At 32.6% G+C, this 22,390-nt stretch overlaps 3 protein-coding genes and 1 long non-coding RNA gene across 8 annotated transcripts; 1 reads left to right on the top strand and 3 right to left on the bottom strand.

Annotated features, from left to right (window-relative positions):
• Window positions 1-23: 23 nt before the first annotated feature.
• Window positions 24-2,254, bottom strand: LOC109800622 (UDP-glucosyltransferase 29). The gene has a single exon (XM_020361414.3). The coding sequence runs from the start codon at window positions 1,891-1,893 to the stop codon at window positions 439-441; it is 1,455 nt and encodes a 484-aa protein (XP_020217003.2). The 5' UTR covers window positions 1,894-2,254; the 3' UTR covers window positions 24-438.
• Window positions 2,255-2,873: 619 nt separating this feature from the next.
• On the bottom strand, window positions 2,874-5,996 carry LOC109800595 (LOW PSII ACCUMULATION protein (DUF1995)). 2 transcript variants are annotated; one of them, XM_020361376.3, is made up of 9 exons: window positions 5,836-5,996; window positions 5,518-5,694; window positions 5,254-5,301; window positions 5,112-5,151; window positions 4,920-5,020; window positions 4,137-4,329; window positions 3,962-4,060; window positions 3,610-3,727; window positions 2,874-3,207 (listed from the first exon to the last, which is right to left on the bottom strand). In XM_020361376.3, the coding sequence occupies exons 1-9, from the start codon at window positions 5,902-5,904 to the stop codon at window positions 3,084-3,086; spliced, it is 969 nt and encodes a 322-aa protein (XP_020216965.1). In that variant the 5' UTR covers window positions 5,905-5,996; the 3' UTR covers window positions 2,874-3,083. The 2 variants fall into 2 exon arrangements, with proteins under 2 accessions (XP_020216965.1, XP_082922651.1); XM_083066525.1 differs by lacking the exon at window positions 3,610-3,727 and having other exon boundaries at window positions 3,945-4,060.
• Window positions 5,997-15,053: 9,057 nt separating this feature from the next.
• On the top strand, window positions 15,054-16,237 carry LOC145953150 (plastidal glycolate/glycerate translocator 1, chloroplastic-like). Its single transcript, XM_083066859.1, has 3 exons — window positions 15,054-15,244; window positions 15,421-15,550; window positions 15,970-16,237. The coding sequence occupies exons 1-3, from the start codon at window positions 15,199-15,201 to the stop codon at window positions 16,067-16,069; spliced, it is 276 nt and encodes a 91-aa protein (XP_082922985.1). The 5' UTR covers window positions 15,054-15,198; the 3' UTR covers window positions 16,070-16,237.
• A 1,083-nt stretch (window positions 16,238-17,320) lies between these two features.
• Window positions 17,321-22,390, bottom strand: LOC109800896 (uncharacterized). Of its 4 annotated transcripts, XR_014430703.1 has the most exons (5): window positions 22,261-22,390; window positions 22,015-22,087; window positions 21,661-21,839; window positions 18,544-19,426; window positions 17,321-17,752 (listed from the first exon to the last, which is right to left on the bottom strand). It is a non-coding gene; the product is annotated as an uncharacterized LOC109800896 (long non-coding RNA). The 4 variants fall into 4 exon arrangements; XR_014430705.1 differs by lacking the exon at window positions 18,544-19,426 and having other exon boundaries at window positions 17,476-18,011; XR_014430704.1 differs by lacking the exon at window positions 18,544-19,426 and having other exon boundaries at window positions 17,476-17,752.

Genomic DNA, 22,390 nt, shown 5'->3' with positions numbered 1-22,390 from the left:
CTGTGGATTCAGATCTTCTGCACTTTAAAATTGAACTGCCTGAATCTTAACCAGTGATTTGCATTTTTACTTAAAACAAACATTATTAGAAAAATAAAATAAAATATTGCTTCACAGGTTCACTATAGTATTCACCATTAACTTATCGTTGTCGAAGTCTCATGATCAGTGGTGGTGAAAGGTGATGACATCGAATTCAAGTTCCCTTTGGTTGACAGTAATCAATTAATATTCATCCCTCAATGATGTTGGTTTCGAATTTGAGGAAGACAAATAGTTAAATTTTAGGTATTAACCAAAGTGCACCGACCCAGGCTTGTCATTGCCATGACTGGTAGCTAAATCCATTATTTTAGTTGAAGGAATTACACTTAACCTGATAAACCGTCCACATTGTACGAAGAAACATACTGTTTTAAGTAACCAAGGACAAGAAGCCTAGACAGCTCTCTGCTTGATAAAATTCATAAAATAATCCAAAGCCTCCACCGAACTTCTCGGAAACCCATGCAGAAACTTTTCACCAAGAATCTCAGCATTCCTCTTCATCTCTTTATCACCCATCAACCTTTTGATTCCCTCAACTATATCATCCCTCGTTACCTTCACCGTCATATCTTCACTCACCATATAACCCACCTTAAGGTGCGACACCACCAACTTTGCATTATGGTACTGATCACCCCTAATGGGGTACACCAAGAACGGTACCCCTCGTCCAACACCTTCCACCGTAGAGTTCCAACCACAGTGGGACAAGAATCCCCCAGTTGAAGGGTGACTCAGTATCAACAATTGCGGGGCCCACCCACGAATTATCAAACCCCTATTTCCAACTCTACCTTCCAACCCATAAGGAAAAAATCCTTCTTCACTTTCATCACCCATGTTGGGTGGACCCGGTCTACCCGAACTGGGTTGTAGAACCCATATAAATGGTTCCTCACATGACTCAAGCGCTTGAGCCAGTTCTTCATACTCCTCCACGGTGGGACCCACCTCGGTGCCGAATGATATGTATAAAACTGATCCACGTGGCTTTGAATCCAACCATTGGGTTACTTCTTCTTCGGTAACACTCGACTTACGGTTCGACCGGACGTCCCGGTCGTGGAGAAGTGAACCGGTTGATTTCCAGTACTGCTCGGGGAGAAGCGGTCCAACGCCCCAAACCGGTTTTTTTATATGGTTCGCTATGAAATTAATAAACGGACGCTCCAGTTCGTCACACGTGTTGAACATCAACGCGGTGGCGTCTTCAAGCTCCTCCACCCACGGTGGCGGGCCTCCGAGCTTAGGCGGCGGCGGCGGAGGATGAAATCCGTGGCCTCCACCGCCGCCGTGCGGCGGTGGCGGAGGATGAAATCCGTGTCCTCCGCCGCCGTCGTGCGGCGGTGGCGGAGGGTGGTGAGGTCTTTGTTTGAGATCGGAATGCGTGAGCGCCATGTCTCGGGGCAACCCGGGAATTAAACGGGTCTCGCCGGGTTTGAGGTCTAACGGGTGGGCTTTCCAGGCGGCGAGTTCCATGGCGGCGGAGCAGGCGGCGGAGGTGAAGAACGCCACCGTGGGAATATGAAGTTTGGCGAAGATGGGGATGGTCCAGTTCATCATGACGTCGACGATGGCGCAAGCGGGTGGGGTCGGGTTGGCGGAGAAGAGGGTTTGGAGCTCCGGGACGAGGTGGTCGTGGGGTGGCGGCGTGGGTGAAGATGGGAAATGGGTGATTCGAAGCAGAGGGTGTTGGCGGAGCGAAGAGGGTAGGGAAGTGGTGAGGGTGGAGGGGATAATGAGAGTGATGGTGATGTTTCTTGAAGCTAAGTGATTGCATAGTTCCACGCAGGGGAATATGTGGCCTTGTCCCCAGAAGGGGACTATGCAAATTTCTAAAGACATTGTTTTGGTTTGTATTGGGTGTTTCTCAAAATCGGATTTTGTTATATAGATAGTGAATGCGACAAGGTTCTGTAACTGAAGGTCAAGGAAGGTAAGATCTTTACTCTTTAGTAAAAACACTTCCTTTGACTGTTAGTTAGGTAATGTCAAGTGTAATTCTTTAGAAAAAAACAGTGCCAGTGAATTAGTGATCTGGCTAGGACAATGTCACATTCCGAATTTCCGATTCCGGTTAGGACAATATTTTCTTTTTGCAGCCAACGCGTGTATGATTGAAAGAGAAATACTTTCTGAATTATTTTATTTTATTTTAACTAAGAATAAGAGACTGCATTAATTGTACACGATGTTGACTTTTCAACATGTAATAGAAATGTAAATGAAATTCAAACCAGGGTGGCCCAAACAAATTCATTCCAGGGATTAAAGTCTCTCTCTCTCTCTCTCTCTCTTTTTTTTGGTGAATAACTAAAGTCGCTTCTGCATACTCAAATGCAATTATCCATAAATTCAAATCCTTGCAACTGTGACTCTTCTCCTTTGGCAGCATGAAAGCTTACGAAATTCTTTTGTATAGTCTGGTTCGTTGTACAAGAATGAGTTAAACTTTTGTAGTTTCAAACCCGCAGATATTAAACTGAGCAAGTACGCATGGCTAAACATCATCTAAAATATATTTTGAGTTCTTAATTTATGTTTTGTTAGTCTTTCAATGCACTTACTTTAAAGAACTTATCTTGTTGTTTCTCGAAAAACATAAATAAAGTTCTTAATTCTCTTTATGAATTTCACATTATATTTTTATTTTATTTAAGTAAAAATAATAAAAAAATTATTGATAAAAACCAGTTCTTGAAGATTCTTATAAAAAAATAATGTATAAAGGTGGTTCTTACATCGTGACAACTACATTAACATGTTCCAATGGTAAGATTTTACAAGGACTAGGTTCTTATATTTAAAAATGCAACTAAAAACTCTTGAAGATGACTTGTTGATTGATATTAGTAGATGGTATGTTCATATATTCAAGATTTTTCTTTCGGGTAACGATTAAGAAATGTTATTGTTGTGCATAAGACATATACATCAAAATAATATCGTGGCTCTGAAAAAGACACCATTGTTGATTCACTATGTTATGGTACGTAGGAAACTAGAATTGCTTACAGCTTTCCATTCCTGAAATATCAAGCTGATGGAAGAATCTCAAGGGCAACTTCCTTGAGGGATGGCATACTTTTCTGCTGATGTATGCAAAAGTATCGACTATTCCCCACTCTTCTGAGGACCTTCCAGGGTCCTGGATAGCACCTGAGGAAAAGTTTAATACACACACAACCCGTTAGTAGTACAGGGACCAAAGATTAAGAGTCTGTTTGAATATATTTCTCTATAAACACTTTTAGGAGAATAAAAATAAACCAAGCTTTTATTTTTTTCTAAGTTAAAATTAACTTATATATAAGTTAAAAAATATATTTTGGTGAAACTAATAAAAGAATATTTAACTTTTTCTTCTTATTTTGTTTTTTTTTATCTGAGTAAGAGTAATTACATAGAAATTTATCTAAACAAACTAGGGCAGGGCCTATGTCTACTGACCGAAGTTCCACTTCATCTCTCAGCAAGATATTGAATATTTCCAGATTACCACAAATACTAAGCATGACATTCAACTAATTAGACCAATTGGAGTTAATTTAGCTAGCAGACCTAAAAAGTGTTCCTCCATTGCGGCCCTTGAAATTATGAATATAGTACACAGTTTCCATCATAGGTAGGAAGGTCTTTGTAAGTGCAGCAAGCCTTGGGTAAAAGAATGGTGGATAATCTTGATCCAATCAAGGAGAACAATTTTCTACAAAAGCCAAGAAAGAGATCGAGACTTTCTGATGTTACGCAAGTTTTCTCTCAAAATCACATTTTTTGACATTATTTTATGATCTAGCAACTCATTTTCTTATTACTACCAACAAATTTTTTTGGATGAAAATAAATCTTAATAAATGCTGCATAGGAGCATGTAGATCCATATTAAAAAACTGTACAATATGGTAAAGGATACATCCAGATCTTATACGATCGAGTTCTCCATTGAAAATAATCAGTTTTCGTTCAGTGTTCAAGACTGCCTCTTTATAAAGTTCTTCCACAACAAGCATTTCTGAAATGCAATGGAACACTAGTCATGAAAACTTTCATTGTTTATGTCAGCAAGAACAAAGGATATTTGGAACTACCATTGACATTAAAATATGGGTAGGCTACCAAGAAAAGTTCATCTCCAGTCTTCACTCTGTCTGACATTTTTACTTTCTCAACAAAACCAAAATCTTGAAAAAATGAAGGCTTTGTCAAATAGTCCAACTTAAAAGAAGATCCACTAAAGGCTGATTTTCTGGCAAAGTCAACTTCGTTAGCCTCTGGAAAAAACTGATCATTACAAGGTTATGCATCAATTTCAACTGGAAGTGATGAAACTGAATTATGACACTAAAATATTTTGCACGACCATCTTTATAGAACATGACAACAAGTCTGTTCATATACTAGCATAAAAAACTTTTGAGAGTTTTTTTATCGAAAATAAAAAAAACTTTTTTTCCAATAAATAAGCTCTCAAAACACTTTTAACTTATATCCAAACATTTTCTAACTTTTGTTGATAACACGTGTTGAAAGGAGAGACAAAATACATAAACAAGAAAGAGCTATTAGCAGAACCAATCAAATTATTGATAATCTCCATGGAATTAAAACTTAGTATCTGGCTGTACTACTCATAATTGATGTTTATATGTTTTGGGTTGGAATTATAAAGCAAGAGACTTGAAACTAATTGTAAAAATAGTTAGATTGTATGCTAAGAAAAAGAAAAACTAAAAGAAAAAAGCTTCCAAGTCAGTGAAAGAAATGCAAGGAGCACAAAACCATTTGTTACATGAAGAGAAAGGCTTGTTTTTCATTCAGAAACACAAGCAGGTGGAATAAAGAAGAACAATGCTTTAAATCAAGAAGATTACTATTCTAGTTCGTGTGGTTTTCTCTGAACTAATGAAGCGGTCACAAAATTCACGAATCAATTGCATGCTCTCAGTCATTTCTATTCCACCTTCCCCATCACCTGTAATGAGTGAGATGCATCAATTGCATACAAATTGAAACAACAATAAAACGGTTCTTGAAACAAAAAAGGAAACTGAAATATGTAGAACCTGGTACAGACCCGAGTCCAGCCGTGGGAAACTCAATCTCCTGTATAAGATTGTTCAATACAGACTCCATAATACTCTTCACTTTAGTGTGTGTAACTTTAGTTCTTGATTCCTAATAAAATTACTATCAAATGTGACTCACCATTAGCTGTCTGTCATCCTTCATAGCCAATTCCACAGCTACTCTAGCCTGTTGGTTTATTCAATAACAAAGAACTATTAGTCCCACCTTTTTCGCTATAAATTTTTGGGTTCAGTAAATTTTTCTTTCACTATTGCAAAACATAAGATTAACATAAAATATAACCGATCAACCAAATCACCACTACATTGGCCAATCAATATCAAAGCTAAACGTTACAATGAACATAAAATAGATGTAACGGGAGGATCAAGAAACACTTACTTGTTCCAGAAGCTCCGAGTAATCAGCAGGGAAATCAGTCTCAACAGAGGCGTTGCTATCTCTCGATACAGAACATGTTGCTATTTTTCGGTTTCTGGGTACCACGGAAGAAGCAGTCACTCCTCTAATTCTGGTAACCCCATCATTTTTCAGCAAAAAAGTTTCCAACTTGGTAACCTACAGATGCAGAAAAGCAATCGAGTACAAAGACAGTGGTAGGGATTTTTGGAGCAAAATTTTAAGAAAATTAAACTTTTTTTTTTGGTTGTTTATGTAAATTTTCTGGCAATTTGATGAGAGTGCTCAAAATTATCTTACCGTTGAAGTTGGTAGAGAAGGAGATGCGATTGGAGAATTAGAGAGAATCATGGAACTGGATAAAACCATTTTCAACCTGTACCTCTCATGCAAAGAGAGATGCCGCCAACAAGTACAATAGTAAACATGAGTCAATTTTGTGAATTATTCTAGTTTTATTCATGCGCCGTCAATTTTTATATGCTAGTTAATTTTTGTGAATAAATCTATGTATGCACACAATACATCTTTTATTAACCACTTTTTGATTTTGATTTTTATCGGACATATCTTTAAATTCATATCACACTTTAAGAAATAGTAATTTATGCAATAAATTATGGTTATATAATTTTTTTATCTTCAATTGATTTTAATTTTAGTATAAAAAATTATTAAACACTAAATTAAAGAATACAAAATATATTTTACAAAGTTATAAATAAGTCAAATAAATCAAATTTATCTTTATGTATTCTCAAACTTTAAATTAGACTTATTTAAACAAATAAGTTAAATGTAGTTGTTATACTTCTTCTTGGCATGCCATGTACTCTCGAGCAGCATGTAACAAATGGAAATGGAATGGTTATTAATGGTGGAAGGACAATCAGGACAGATGAGGAATTACAAGTGGATGAAGCACATGATACAACTCAAGAGCAGGTGGCAGCTGATGCGCATGATTTGGGAAAGAGAATGAGTGAGAGAATCAAAATAACCAATTGATATATAAGAGACTAAGTATGGTGAGGCTCAAATATTTAGCAGGTTTGGTTTTAAAAAGAAGGGGAGGATGCAATTCTAGTTTTTCTCGGTTGATTATTCTTATACACAACAAATCGGTATTTTCATTGAATTCACGGTGAAAAATACTTGTTTAAGGGAGCTTTAAACAAATGTAAAAAACTCATTTTGAAACCTATGGAGTTTTGTGATAAGGAGAACAATATTCGATTTGAAATTCTGGAATCTACAACGGATACATTGCTGATTCAGCTACTGAAGTTGAATCATCATGAAGATCGCAATCATTCTGTAACAGAAAGGGAAATCACTGGGGGCTTGGGACGTAAGGAAGTTGACATCATGGATGATCAAGGTCAGAAGGACAAGGAAGTAATTGAGCAATCAAGTGAAGGAAGAGATGAGTGGGAAGAGAAATCAAGGAATGAGGAGCATGTGAATTCGGTTAGTTCACAAGGACAGGTGGCAGCAAATGATGGGTTGGGTAGTGAAATCAAGGCCAAACGTGTGAGTAGGCCTAGTGTGCGAATGAGGGATTTTGTGTGGCAGAGGAATTAGTTAAAAGTCAGGGGGGTAGGAGAGAGAGGTAGGCAATGATAGAAGAGCTATTCTTCTCTCTCTCTCTCTCGGTGGACTTTTCTTCATTGTTGATGTTATTGTACTGCATTTCCATTTTTAATCGAGTTGAATGATTCCCTGTGATCCCGTTTGATCTCATAGGAAGTGCATTCTCAACATTTGATCCTTGATTCCTTGTGTTCATCTTAATTCAGTCATTATTACTTGTTATTTGTTCTGCATTTATCAATCTAGCATATTTAGCTTGTTACACATTCTTGGTACTCAATATGAAATTGGATTTCCCCAAATTTGATGGAAATGATGTGCTTCAGTGGATTCTTAAGGCAAATCAGTTTTCCAACTATTATAAAATACCTGATGAACAACTTATTATTATTACAATCCACTTGGATAAAGAGGTTGTTTCATGGTACCGGCTCGCAATAATCCCGTTTAGTCTTGGATTGGGTTTACAAGAGCTTTGGAATTAGAGTTTGGTCCTCTCCTTATGAGTGTCCTAGATCTCACTTGTTTCCGTTGATGCAAGTTGCTAGTGTTCATGAGTATTATGTGCAATTTATTTCATTAGCTAACCGTGTGAATGGTATTACATGGGATGCACTATTGGATTGCTTCATTGGTGGATTGAAACATGATATACATGAAGATGTTATTGCTCAAGTTCTACAACTTTAATCTGATCAGTTTTCTTAGCCAAATTGTCTGAAGAAAAATATGTATCAAAAAATAAACTATATCATTCCAACTCTATCTAGAAACCAATCAACCAATTACAATTTCCCGTCTGAAAACTACTAGCCTACCCCCACTCCAAATCCACCCCTGAACCCAAACACAAACCCACCAAATAATACCAAGTACCAACGTTAAGAGAATGTCACCTCAGAAATGCAACGGAGGCAAGAAAAAGGAATATGTTATATACATTTGATGAGAAATTTTCTCCAACTCATAGATGTCGGAACAAACAATACATTTGGTTGCAAATGGAAACACAGTATATTCACGATCTTGAACCTGATCCACCAGATAAAGTTGTTGAGCTTGAAATACAATAAGTAGAAGAACATATTTGTCTTACAATGTATTGAAAGACTCTTCTAGCTTAGGTACCATGAGGTTTCATGGAATAACTAATGGAATAACAGTGTAGATTTTGCTTGATAGCAGGAGTTCTGATAATTTCTTGCAGCCTCAATTGGCACATTGTCTCAAACTTCCTATTGAACCTATCTCAAGGTTTACGGTCATTTTCTGAAACAGTTCATTTGATACAGTTGCTGAAGTAGACTTGGTTTCGGGACCTGCTTGGTTGGCTACATTGGATCCTAAATTAAAGTCTAATATTTCTGTATTATAGCATTAATTACTCTATTTCATATAATTACATATTTATAATATTTTCTCATACATTTATCTAAATGTACCCTTTAAGGTTTTCACATTAATTTGGGGGCAACTCAAATTATATCCACAAACATCGATATATACCATAATAATCATAATTACAATAATTATAAAAAAAAAATTATAAGAAAGAATAAAATTCAAGAACATAAAATATTTGGGAAAATACTTTTCATACATAAACATACAATAAAGATAGGATTGGGGTCAATCTCATTACCTAATATACATTCCCATCCAGAGCGAGACTACTCAATCCCTTTTTTACTTATGTGTGTATAAATTGTCTTTGCATTCATACTTTAGTTTAGGCCATTTGCATATATTATTAACATTGTTTGAATGATTTTATCATGCATTATCTTTGTTTTATATTACATTTTTGGTTTTTTTGTTTTTCTTTGTAAATAAGTGTTTTAGGTGCTTAAATCATTGTTTAAAGAGAGCAAGTATCAAGATGGAAGAGTTGAAATATCACATACTACACAATAAATCTTGGCACTATGGCACTTAAGAAAGATTTTTAATCTACTTAAATAAAGTATAAAAAGTTTTAAGCTTCTATGGTGACACTCATTGCACTTGGTTACTAGAGAATTGTCTGCCTTAAAAAAAGGGAAAGTTGAAAGAAAAATGGTTCTTGAGTTAACTAGACACCCCTTTGAGGTCATAGGTTACTGGGGAAATACTGTAAGTACCCCTTTGAGACTGATTGACTACTGGGGAAATGTTAATGTTTAGTTTAAAAAATTCTAAAAATAAAAATTTCCTAAGAAAGACACTCCTTTGAGACCAAGTATGGCAAGTGCATAGCAATTGAGTGGAAGATCCATGCATAGTTGGGTGGTAAGTGTCTTCTATGTTAGAAACCTAAGAAAAAAACATATAAATAAATAGAAAAGAAAGGGTTACAAGTATTGTCTGACTTAGTGTCTAGTGCCTTGCTTCAATTAATCTCTAATTGCACTAGGGACCTAACAAGTTAGTCATTATTCTAAAAATTGTGAAAAGTGTGCTCTTGGATATCATTGTTTGAATTTGGTCTTGAATTGAGATGATATGTTTTCATTTAAATGTACTAATTATCTTGTTTTCATTTAGTTTTATTTGCTTGAGGACAAGCAAAAGTCTAAGCTTGGGAGATTTTGATGTGTGTATAAATTGTCTTTGCATTCATACTTTAGTTTAGGATTTTATCATGCATTATCTTTTTTTTATTTTTTATATTACACTTATGGTTTTCTTGTTTTTCTTTGTAAATAAGTGTTTTAGGAGCTTAAATCATTGTTTAAAGAGAGCAAGTATCAAGATGGAAGAGTTGAAGTCAAAGAATTCCGCAGACAGGTTGTGGGCTTGGGCCAAATGAAAAGAAGAGGAAAAGATAACTCTTAGGAATTAAAAAGAAAAGAAAAAGAAAAGAAAAAAAGAGTCTGAAAATAAAAGGGGAAGAATTAGAAAAAAAAAAAGAGGAAATGGAGGAGGAGAACTGATAGTCAGAGAGCGGAACGATTCATTAAGAGGAGATCAACTCACCATCGGAAGATGAATGACTTATCAGTCTCTTTTGGTTTTTCCTTTTTCATTATGTAGAACTAATTTTCTTTTTGTTAGAGTATTGATGTAATATTCTGGATCATAGTTTTTGAACCTTTTCAATTAATGTTTGGTTAATTTTAATTATTTCAGTGTTTTATCCATGTCTCTAATGTTTATTCTATGAACAATTTTACAATTGGGAGATTGGGGATTGTTTAAGATTATAGATAGAACAGATTGGGTTTTGTCATAATTGGGAAATTGAGCATATCTAGTTAGTTTGTGTTTGAGATGATAATTGTTCTTCATGATTCTATTAAATTTTATAATTGTCCTAAGGAATTGGGAATTAGGGTTCAATGAATAGATTTACTTGCCCAAGAGATTAGGGGTAAATAACTCTTAATAAACTCAAGTGAGTAATTACAATTCTTGCATTAATTGAAAAGGGTAAGAATCGATAGGAAAGAATATGAAATCAATTATCTAACAATTTTAATATTGAGTGAATTTTTGTTAATTTTCTATGTTCGTTGTTCCATCTATTTTTCAATTGCTCAAAATTAACGTAAATTAGTAATCTAGTATTCAACAAATTCAATCCCTAAGGACGATAATATTATTACTACAGTAACGATTGATACACTTGCCAAACGTGCAACACTTACCTTAATGAATACTTGATAAAGAATGTAGATCTTCGGCCTCCAACAATCTCTGATTTTCCTTCCCATTTTTTGGAACCTATGCGTAACATGAAAAAGGAGAACATGAAAAAGGAGAAGTATAAAAATAAAAGAACGACCATAATTCTCTTTTAAAAACTTAACACAAACTTAACTCTTCACTAAAAATACTTTTACTATAGTTTTCTTTTTCTAACTTCAAATATTTAAACTTATAAATAAATAATATATTAAATAAACATTTCTCTCAACCCAAATAATTATAATAAAATACAATAATTAATAATTAAAAATATTTAACATATAAATAAAATATATTTCTACTAACACCATTATAATTAAAATAAAATATATAAATAATAAATAATTATAATTAAATAAATTTTTTTTCAAATACTTATTATAAAAAAATATTATAAGAATACATATTTCTTTAATAAATATTATACAAAAATAATTTTTACAAATATTTATTATTTAATTAAAATTTTCATAATTATTAAAAGCTCTTAAAATATTGAATAAATTTTTTTAATTAATTAAAATATCCTTTTAATAATTTTAGAAATTTGAGGTGTTATACTACCTATTCCTCTTTCTCTCCATTCTTATCTTGTGTCCATTTAAACCAATTATGACATCACCTAAACTTATCTTATCCTAATTAAAAGCTTATAACCACCCAACCAACCCCTCCCTTGTTCTTCACACGTGAAAGCTACAAATCCCTCCCCTTTTCCCTCAAATTTCTCCTATTTCATTTTTCTTTTCCCTTCTTCTAAAACACCACACCCTTCATCTCCTTCCTTTATCATCAAAGAACCTTCATCACCTTCTTTCTTCTTCCATTATCATACAAATCTGTTGTTGTTTGAATTTCGTTGGAATATTTCTTGTTGTTATTTTACTCTAAATTTTTTTGGTAAATGCTCTAAATTAAGGGGGAGACTCTTCCAAAAATTTTCTAGAATTTTTAAGGTTTGTTTTGTATTTTTTACACAACCAAGAACCCTTACCCAAAAATCTGCCGACTCAAATTTAGATTGAGCACAATCTAATCAAAATTACATAACTTTCGTTCTACTTATTCAAATGATACGATCGATCTTGTTGGAAACTAGGCTTAAAAGGCTTCAATTTAGCCTTTGGAATCACTCAAAGAGTTTAAAACAAGTGAGATAATGATTCCGTAATATTGTATTTGAGTTCTTGAAATCTAGAATGAACTACTTGGGTTCTATGAATTTATTATATCAACTATGAATGATTTTCAAAATTATTTTATATATTCAAAAACTAGACTGGATGAACTTTTTATCCATATAAACTTTAAAACTTTTTATATGATTTACTATTTTAAATAAAATTGTTTTCTGGGAAATGAATTTGGGGTTTCTAGAATTTTGGAAAACTATTAACACTATATTCAAAAAATTACTATAAATTATTTATTATGAGTTAATTTATGATCTTTAACTTTTTGGAAAATTATCTAGATGTACTAAATACTACTAAAATATTTAATTATTTTGATAAGGTTTTGAACCTTTAAATTTTAGTTTTGCATAAATAGTTCATTGGAAAGTTCTTCAGGAGCATATGAGTGTAATTTTTGTAGAATTTTTGCTAAAAACAAATTTTACCATTTTAGAAATTAATTTTATAGATATTTTCAATGGTATAAATATTTTAGTTTTTAAAATTTATTTTCTATTTTAAAAATATTCTATAAACAAACTGGTTGTTTAAGGCAAATCAGTGGAGTTGATTTTCAACTAATTTCTTAAATAAATAAATTTTTAGGTGTCTTATTCCAATTATTTAGTAAAATATTTTCATACTAAGTTAATTATTTATTATTGAGGATAAGAAATAAATAACAAAAAATTATTATGAGCATTTACTATTGTTTATCATCTAGTTTATTATTTTTCTAAGATAAAATTATCTATATTGTTAAATAAATAATTATTCTTTCTTTTATAAATAAATGTATTGCTATGTATCCTTTCAAACCCAATAAAAATATAGAAAATTATAGTTTTAATATTACTTTCCGCTAATTTTTATCTAACTTTAATTTGTACTAAAATAATTGAATTTACATTTGTGAATTGATACCGTTATATCTTGACCTTAACTTGTCATGTAAGAAAGAGTAAGGGTGTGTTGTTAAAGATTGATGCTTAAAGTGACTGGAACCAATTAACTCTTTGAAAAGAGATGTCTAGGATTATATCTTAAGGAATGTAATGATGCTAGAGACATGTGACAACATGACGCCTTGTATTGGGAGTATTATAAAACAACAACAATTCAACATAATTTTTTGTTCAATTCATAAGCAACAGCAAGCCAAAATTAAATTCACAATTCTCGGTTTATGCACAACACAAGCTTTAAAAAAAATAAAATAACATACTTGATATTTAGTAAAAGTTGAAACAAGGAGCAGCACCATTAATAAACAAATACACTAATAAATGATAATTGAAATGAGATAGAAAAATATCATACTAAAAAAAGTTATTAATTAGGTAAACATATTTGAACACTTGAGTAGGAAAAAAATCATATCATAAAGAGAAATAAGGTTTCTTATAGTGAAGTGGTACCCTATAGTTCCATGGCCTAAGCAATGACGACGAATTGTTATCATCATTCAATGAGTATATGGTAAGTGTGACCACGTCTTTGTCTTCTTTAACATACGAAACAGAAATGATGAGTCGCGGAGTTAAACCATTAAGATTTATTTATGTATTTTTATTTCAATGTTATTTTCATTAGGTAAACTTAATCACTAATATATTGTTTAATGTCTCATTACATTTGCTTTTATACATGATCTAGTTTGTTCTTTTTTCTTTTTTATATTTTATTTTATGTCTGTTATTATTTTTTTCTAATATTGCCAGAGTGTTTTTACACTAGATATGTGCTCTTTATATGTCATTTTTTCAATTTGTTTTTCACTTTTGTTTGTTTCTTTTTTTTTTCTTCTTTTATTTTGTTACTTTTCTCACATTATGACTGTTCTTTTATTTATTTTTATTTTTATTTATATTATTTACCGTGAATATATGTAAGTTTGCATTAGAAAATTAAAAAATATATATTAGTTTTTGTCATGTACAGGCTTATATTTTACCTTTATAATGATAATAAAAATAATGTTATAATAGGATAAAAATCTTAAATTGAAATAAAGTTTACGATTTATGAGACATATAAAAATATTGATAAATAATAATATATAATAATAACAATAATAATAATAATAATAATAATAATTTAGTAGTCAATAATAATCTTTTTTTTTTATAACGACTCATGAGTCTCTTTTGATTTTTTCTTTTACATTATGTAGAACCAATTTTTTTTGTTAGAGTATTGATGTAATATTCTGGATCATAGTTTCTGAATCTTTTCGATTGATGTTTGGTTAATTTTAATTATCTCATTGTTCTATCCATATCTCTAATGTTTATTCTATGAACAATTTTACAATTGGAAAATTGGGGATTGTTTACGATTATAGAAAGATCATATTAGATTTTGTCATAATTGAGAAATAGGGCATGTCTAATTAGTTTGTGTTTAAGATAATAATTGTTCTTCATGATTCTATTACATTTTATAATTGTCCTAAGGAATTGTGGATTAGGATTCGATGAATAGATTTGCTTGCCTAAGGGATTAGAGGTAAATAACTCTTAGTAAACTCAAGTGAGTAATTATAATTCTTGCATCGATTGAAAAGGGTAGGAATCTATAGGAAAGAATATGAAATCAATTCTCTAACAATTTTAATATTGAATGAATTTTTGTTAATTTTCTACCTTCGTTATTCCATCTATTTTTTAATTGCTCAAAATTAATTAACGTAAATTAGTAATTTAGTATTCAACAAATTCAATCCTGAGGATGATAATATTATTACTACAGTAACAATTGGTACATTTGTCAAATGTGCAACACAATTGGTCTGCTAATCCAACTTTTTACATGTAGCCAGGCAATAAACATCTCTTTCATTTGTTCCTTGTTTCGAAATTAGGTTAGACCTTTATAAGGTTTATAGGATAGTCATTTGCAAATTACTTCATAGAGTAAGAGTTTGATCGTACTCTGCATGTTGTTTTTCTGTGCACCTAATATTTAGATTATCATCCATCAACATGATATGTAGCCATAGTCCCAAATACAAAACATGTCTTCCTTATCCTTTTAATTAACAGACAATGATTAAAATCCATTAAAGCATTAACTAATGATTTAACTATTGTGTTCAGCTTGTAAAAAGGTATGCAGCTGAGATTTTCACCTCTGTCATTATCTCTACCATGTTCTCATTGCACTCAACTGCCCTAGTTGGACGTCTAGTTGCTTTAGAACCATCTTTAACTGTATCCATTCTACCCAGATGTATAACAGTGGCATTGGCTCTCAGCACTGTGTCTTTTTTGAAGGTAAGTATCATGTTTTGCATAGCTGTTTATCATAATCATTATGCACCATGTGACTCTACATTGGAACTAATGCAATAAATGTAGAAAGGTTAGTCTGAACTGAATTCCTAATTTATTTATGGTCTACCAAGCAAAAGAGAGATTATTTGATCTCTGAAATTTTGCCATGTGGGCAGGTGCCAATGCATCTGTCACAGCAGCAGTGGTTGTGGTAACTGGTCTGGTTGGAGCAAATTTTGTGCAATCAACACTAGATAAACTTCGACTTCGTGATTCAATTGCTCATGGAATAGCAACCGCATCTAGGTATATTTTGCAATTCATAGATCATTCATTTGACTTAGATATCATCGACTCTGCTGTCCACTCTTCAATTACCATCGTAATGAAGAGTCTTAGCAACAAACTCTCTGACTTATGAGAGATTCACTAAATAAGATGTAAAAGTCACCAAATTTTGTGATTTTTTAATAAATAATTAATAAAAGAGAAGGATTGCATTTAAAAGAGTATGTCAGAAAGTATGTTTCTAGCATTTCTTCCATCATAATTAATGGTTGTTGGGATTTGACAGTAGTTCAGTTCACTTTGTCAAATTTAGTTGAGTTGTAGTTTGGATATGGAGAAATAATATTACTTTAGGAAATATGGCATTGAGGAGATAAACTATTTTCTTCCTCAAGCATATATGCTTATTTTCCTTTCTCTTGAATCAATTTATACAGTGCTCACGGGCTTGGAACAGCAGCTTTATCTGCCAAGGAACCTGAGGCTCTCCCATTTTGTGCCATTGCTTATACTCCTAAGAGCTATATAAGTGTATAGCATTATTAAGAATCTGTTTTTGGTGCAAAGCAATATTAAGAATCTGAGATTTAGTAGCACCATTTCTTATATTATACAGGAAGTAATAATACCACTGTAAATCCTGTATATTTTGGAATCGTATCTTGCAAGTCAAGCGTTCCACACTATAGGTTTTTTTTTTTTTTTTTTTTTGGCAAAATTGGTTAGTTCAACATAACTCGCTACTAAAATTTTCTTTATTACTTGAGGATTTTCTTGCAAATTTTTCTCAAAAATTCGCAAGAAACAAGTTACCTACAAACTTTTCTGCAAATTAAAATTTGCAAGTAAAACCTTCGTGGATAACTCATTTTCCACGGATTTAAAAATTCGTAAGAAATTTCTTGCGAATAATTTTTGCATGAAAATAATAAATTTTGGCAAGGAAAATTATATTTTAAATATTTCCTGCGCATTTTGCTGCAAAAAAATCCGCAGGTAATCTTTCCTAAGAAAAAAATTGCAAGAAAATGTGTAGGTACTTTTTTACATACCTAAAATTTGCAGCAAAGTTTGTTGCAAATTTCAAAACCGCAAGAAAAGTCGTAGAAAACTTACCTGCCAGTTTTCAAAATGGCAAGAAATTATTACGGAACTGAAAATAGATATTTATTTACAAAATTTTAGTTTTTAACGATGATTTTTTATTTATCAATTTAAATCAAATTTTTTTTAATGTAAATTGATTTAAATCTACATTAACTTAAAGATTATATTGATAATTGGTTTTACCTATTAAAGTGGCTAATTTGATAATGTTAAAACACTATAAATATTAACTCTAAAATTTTATGTATTCTTAGATTAATTCATCATTTTAATTATACTTAAAATAGAACTGTTGATTCAAAAAAAGTGTATACAGATACTGCATACGAATGTCTTAAAAGTAAAGAATGTTAAAACTTTAGTTTCCTCTTATTTAGTTTTATAGAAAGTAAGGGAAAGAAAGAAATATGTATATAAAATGATATAAATATTTCAAAAAAAAAATAATAAGGGTAGTATGATATTTTTATTTCATAAAACCAACTGTCTTTTCCCATCTCCATTTTGGACGGATCATAAATTCTATCAGTCTCACATCCTTTTCTAATTATTCCTTCTCTCTTGAAACGAAACAAAACAACAGAAGGAACAAAATTGCTGCATTTTTTCATCTTCCCTTGTCATTCCTTCGTTTAAAAGTTAAATCAGGACCGGTGTTTGAACCTTTTCAACTAAACAGACTTCTAGAGAAATCATGACATGATTTATTTATTAAATTGGCTTAGCCTAGCTTGGGCTTAACTAGGTAATGCCATAAACATCCACCAAGTAATTTTATCTATTTTCACTTCTAGGGTCTGTTTGAGTAATTTTTTCAGAAACACAAGATAGAAAAATAGAAAGGAAATAACTTCTTCTATAAGCTAGAATTAGGTTTGTTGACTACTCTTTTCCCACCTAAACGTGACGATGGAAATAGTATTATCAATACCTAGTGGAATGTGTAGCATCATAAAACCAAGTTGACATTCAGATATTTTTTCAACAGGCAACACATTGATACAACTCAAGTTTTTGAGAAGACAGAGTTATGCTCAGATACAAAGCATATTGACCTCATAGAAGAGAATGTGGATAAAGCATGCCTGAGTGTTTTTAGAGCTATCCCGGTACCTGTAGAGAATGTAGTCCACATGGCAACAGATCAGGTGAACATTCAGGCAGTTGGAGACAATGAATGGAGTGATATTCAGGCAACAGAGGCAAAGATAGCTAATGTAAGGGAAGTAGCACTTGAAACTGATGGAAACAACTTGGATATTCCTATGGTTAGCCAGCCAGGTACATATATATAGCAACTATTGAACCCAAATATAGCAGTCATTTCCCAAGTTCATAGCAAGCTAAATATGAATTCTTCTGAGAATGAGGTCTACAATAACAGTAAATGATAAATATTGTGTACTTTAGGAATATAGATAATTAAAATATGTGTGCAACAATTCATCATATAGCGTATGCATGATAGTAAAATCAATTCATTTCTGAAAAACATATCATTCATGGTAGTGAAGGAAAGCAACACAACCAAAAAGAATCAACAACAACAAGAAGCTTACGATCCTTACAACACAAATGACCAAATGGTTAGTTTAATCAATGTAATTCGAAGGTCTAAAGCTAACTGCTAACCATTCATACAGTTAATGGATGAACGCATAAATTCTCTTTGGGGAGGGAGCAAGTTACAGTTAAAAGATAACATGGAAGTATTATATATTGACTATAATCAAGTATATGGTGATACACATATTTGATATAGATAATGATGCACCAACCTGTACTAACTTCTTGCATATTTGATATATACAATAATATTTTTACAACAGATGCTGCATAATTTAATGTAAGTGGGAAATGAATTCAATCATATGAAGAGCAAATCAAATTCACAAGACACTTACGTTGTCAAAGCTAGGGAAGTTGTCAAATCTGCATGAATCCCCAATAGGGGTGGGTATGCGGACGGGTCCGGTCCGTTTAAGGCCTGGTCCGCGAAGTCCGCATTTTTAACGGGCCGGATAAATCCGGTCCGCGAAATAAATAGACTTAAATCTTTAAGTCCGTATCCAGCCTGTGAAGCCCGCGGATAAACGGATAAGTCCGCGGGCCCAATTAAATCTAAATTGTTTAAATGAATATTGACTCAGATTTTTAATTTCTTTTCCTTTATTTAACCTATGAAAACATGAGGGAAAAAAAACATATAAAATGATATAAATATACTTCTAATAATAACATCAAACATTGTAAATAATAAATCAAAGTCTTAAATAACAAAGTTTACACATTCTAAATTTCTAATAGAAATATTTAAGTCTCAATGCCTTTAAAATTTAAAGTCCAAGCATACCAACTATTAACCAAATATTAAAGCCTTACTACCTTAAAACTTTAAAAGTCTTAATACACAACCAAACAAATATAAAACATTTGTAAGTCCAAGTACATCAAAGTCTAAATACCTTAAAACATCAAAGTCTTAATTAATATCTTAAAAATGAACATAGAATATTTGTAAATCTACATTTAAATGGGTAATCCGCGGGCTCGCGGATTAAATCCGCAAAATCCGCGGACTTTACGGGCCGGACCTAAAAAGTCCGTATGATTATACGAATTAAAAAACATGGGCCCGTTATCCGTGAAGTCCGCGGACTTACGGACCGGTCCGCGGACTCAAGTCCATATACCCACCCCTAATCCCCAATAACACTGAAGAACCATTTAAAGCAACTCCAGAAGAAACTTATGCTTAGATATTTTCCAAGCTGCCGAACTTGATTCCTGTAAGATTCTCATAGATAGATTAATATATATTAAAAGGAAGAAGATGGAAACAAAATAATCAATGCATAAGAAATTTAGAGGGGCTAAAAGGTTAAAGGTGTTGAAGCAGGGGAGAGTTACTAGTAATCCCTTGCCGATCAATCTAGCTACTTACAGCACAAATCAATGTTCAAATCATAACCTTTAAATCTACGAGAAAGACATTAGATACACATAATACCGTGTTACACCACCCAGGTAAAAGGAAGAAAAAAAAAATCTGAAGTCCATAATGAGATTATACAAATCAGTCATGCATATTTTCCATCTTGATGACTTAAGAAAGTAGTTCTATACAGGTTGTTAAAAATTGTTTACTATGAAGTAAGAATCCAAATTATATATCATCTATTTTATCAGAATGAACTCCTAACATTTTGTGACTTTCATCCATAAGAACAAAAATTAAACCATGAAATGAACTCCTACGGGGCGGGTTAGATTGTCATGCCTACATATAAACAAGCCATACACTGGAATCTAAACTCTTATGTTATATTTGAAAAATCTAGACATGGTCATTGGTCAGAAGTCATCACAAATAGTCAAAACTTAAACAGCAACTGCTTGGAAAAAAACAAAATGAATGCAGAAGCATGTATATGTAATTAAAGTGCATACACATCTTATTTATAGTTAGCAAGAAATCCACAATGACATTCTTCAAGAATCAAGACACTAAAATAGATGTCCCATGCTGACTGTACATTCCATAAATCATCTTAGGGAGCATTTGTTTTGAGCTTTATTAATTTATTCTTGGGAATTTGAAGATGTGAATGACATAGTCCAATGTTTCGTTCAAGTTCATTTTTAAGAAGAAAAAACTAGAAATCAATTAATGCAAGTGGCATATGTTTTGGCCCTTTTTCATTCCCATGGAAAGGGTTAGGCATTATCTGTTCCAAGAAGGGCATCAAACCTATGAAAAAAAATAGAAAATAGCCGTCTCTTTTGTTCGGCATTGGCTTCACATTGTTCACCATCACCATCAGGGACTGCTGCAACATTCACCTTCAGCATCAGGAACTGGTGAATGTGGTTTGATTACCCTTTCTTGCTATACTTTCTATTTTTCCTTATATATTACTTGACTCTTGTTATTAAATTCTGTGTTTTGACTTAAAATTATGAATTTTAATTATCAATTATGAATGTCTTTAATTTTGTGTATTATTTTTTTAATTTTTGAGCATTTATATATATGTATAAATATAAATTATTTAATTTATATCTATAAACTTCATAATAGTGGTCATTTCATTACACACTTTCCTGTTATAGCAGTTTTGGGGTCAGGCACTCCATGCCACTATCCAGGATTGATAACAATGCACAAAACTCATTGACCAGATTAGCACAGAAAGGGTGGCCTAGACTAGCCTCACCAGTGAGTCTAAAGGGTGAAGATGCAATCAACATTCAATTGCTCATAGGTTTATACCAGGGGTACATTGATGGAAAATTTTATGGGAGCATAAACCATGACCAGTTCTGATATCAGCTTGGGGGAGGTCAACAGAAGCAATGAAGCCTGATAAGGGAATGCACATCAGGTTTGACTGAGTTGTACCCAGGTGGTACAAAGTTCTTTAAGCTCTAAGCTCAAGAGAAGCAGTGGACCTTGATAAGGGGTCATGTCAGGCTTATCAAGTCATATCCAGACAGTACACCAACCAGACTCTATTAAATAAAATTTTATTGCTTCATAGTAAGAAGCCTTGGCTAACTAGATATATAGTCTATACATTAGGATCTTTGGCAAATACATGTGCAACCAGATTTGAAAATTTAAACCAGACATGAACCATTTCTTCTTAGAAAAATTACTCGGTCATCAATTTCAACATACAAAGCAGGTGAATCTTGACACGAGACAGAATGATCAGTTTGGCCCATTGAAACCATCTAATATTATAATAGTATATATCTAGAATTGTGACTTCATAGAAGAATACACATCCTAATACGCATTTGCATATAAAATAAGATAAATTAAAGACTAATCAGTTTGTATGACATCTGAATCATTATAACAACAAGTTGTTCCACCACATTAACTTTCTTTTTATTTATATTATTTTAACATTGTTCTAGATCAATTTGATTTAAAATATAAAATACATAACACAAGCCAGCAAAAAAGATTTTCCTTTGATCACTAGTGTATTTTCTAATTTTCTTTCTTGTACCTCTATTTATGTAAATATATAATGACCTCCGTTAGTAATGTCTGAGCCCCAACAAATTTGTTATCCCAGCTGAATTCAGACAGCGCATGACTCCAACCTTGGTTGCCAATGATGTAGCTCAAGTACTTGCTTTCTCCACTCGCCTTATATAGCCAAGAAGCAGCCCATAGCAATTCATCCTATTTTGTACAGAATACGAATCACGACATTAATTCTACACATATGATACATTAATTTGATACCAACGAAAAAGATTTAGCAACTTTCTCACCTAATTCTACACAGAGATAGCTTTTTTTACAGGACCTAGTTAACCTTGTCTAAATTTCTCACCTAATCCAACCAACGTCTTACCTCCAACCAACTGCTTTTACATTTTTCAGATTACAAGCATTGTCTTCTATCTCATTGAGTTGGTACTTCAAATCTACATGCAAAAGCACACAAAAAATGAAGTGTTGTGCGGTGAGAAAAATTAGGAATAAAGGAGAGAAAACAAAAACCCTAACATATGCGGAACGAGAAAAGGAGAGAAATGTTGTGGATGTGGCACGGTGGAGGTGATGAGGAAAAGTTGAGAGAAGTGTTACGGTGACTTACTTGAGAAAAAGTGTGCGGTGTGCGGTGTGCGGTGTGCGGAGGTTTACGGAGGTGACTCAGTTATGCGGTGTTACGTGATGAGGAAATCAAAAGATAGTGAGTTTACGTTTACGAAGGTGATGAGGTGTCA

The sequence above is a fragment of the Cajanus cajan genome, chromosome 11, assembly GCF_000230855.2.
Source record: "Cajanus cajan strain Asha chromosome 11, NIPB_CcT2T_4, whole genome shotgun sequence".
Taxonomy (NCBI): Eukaryota; Viridiplantae; Streptophyta; class Magnoliopsida; order Fabales; family Fabaceae; genus Cajanus; species Cajanus cajan.
Note: the sequence above shows the minus strand (reverse complement) of the source record. Positions and strands in the feature narration are given on the sequence as shown.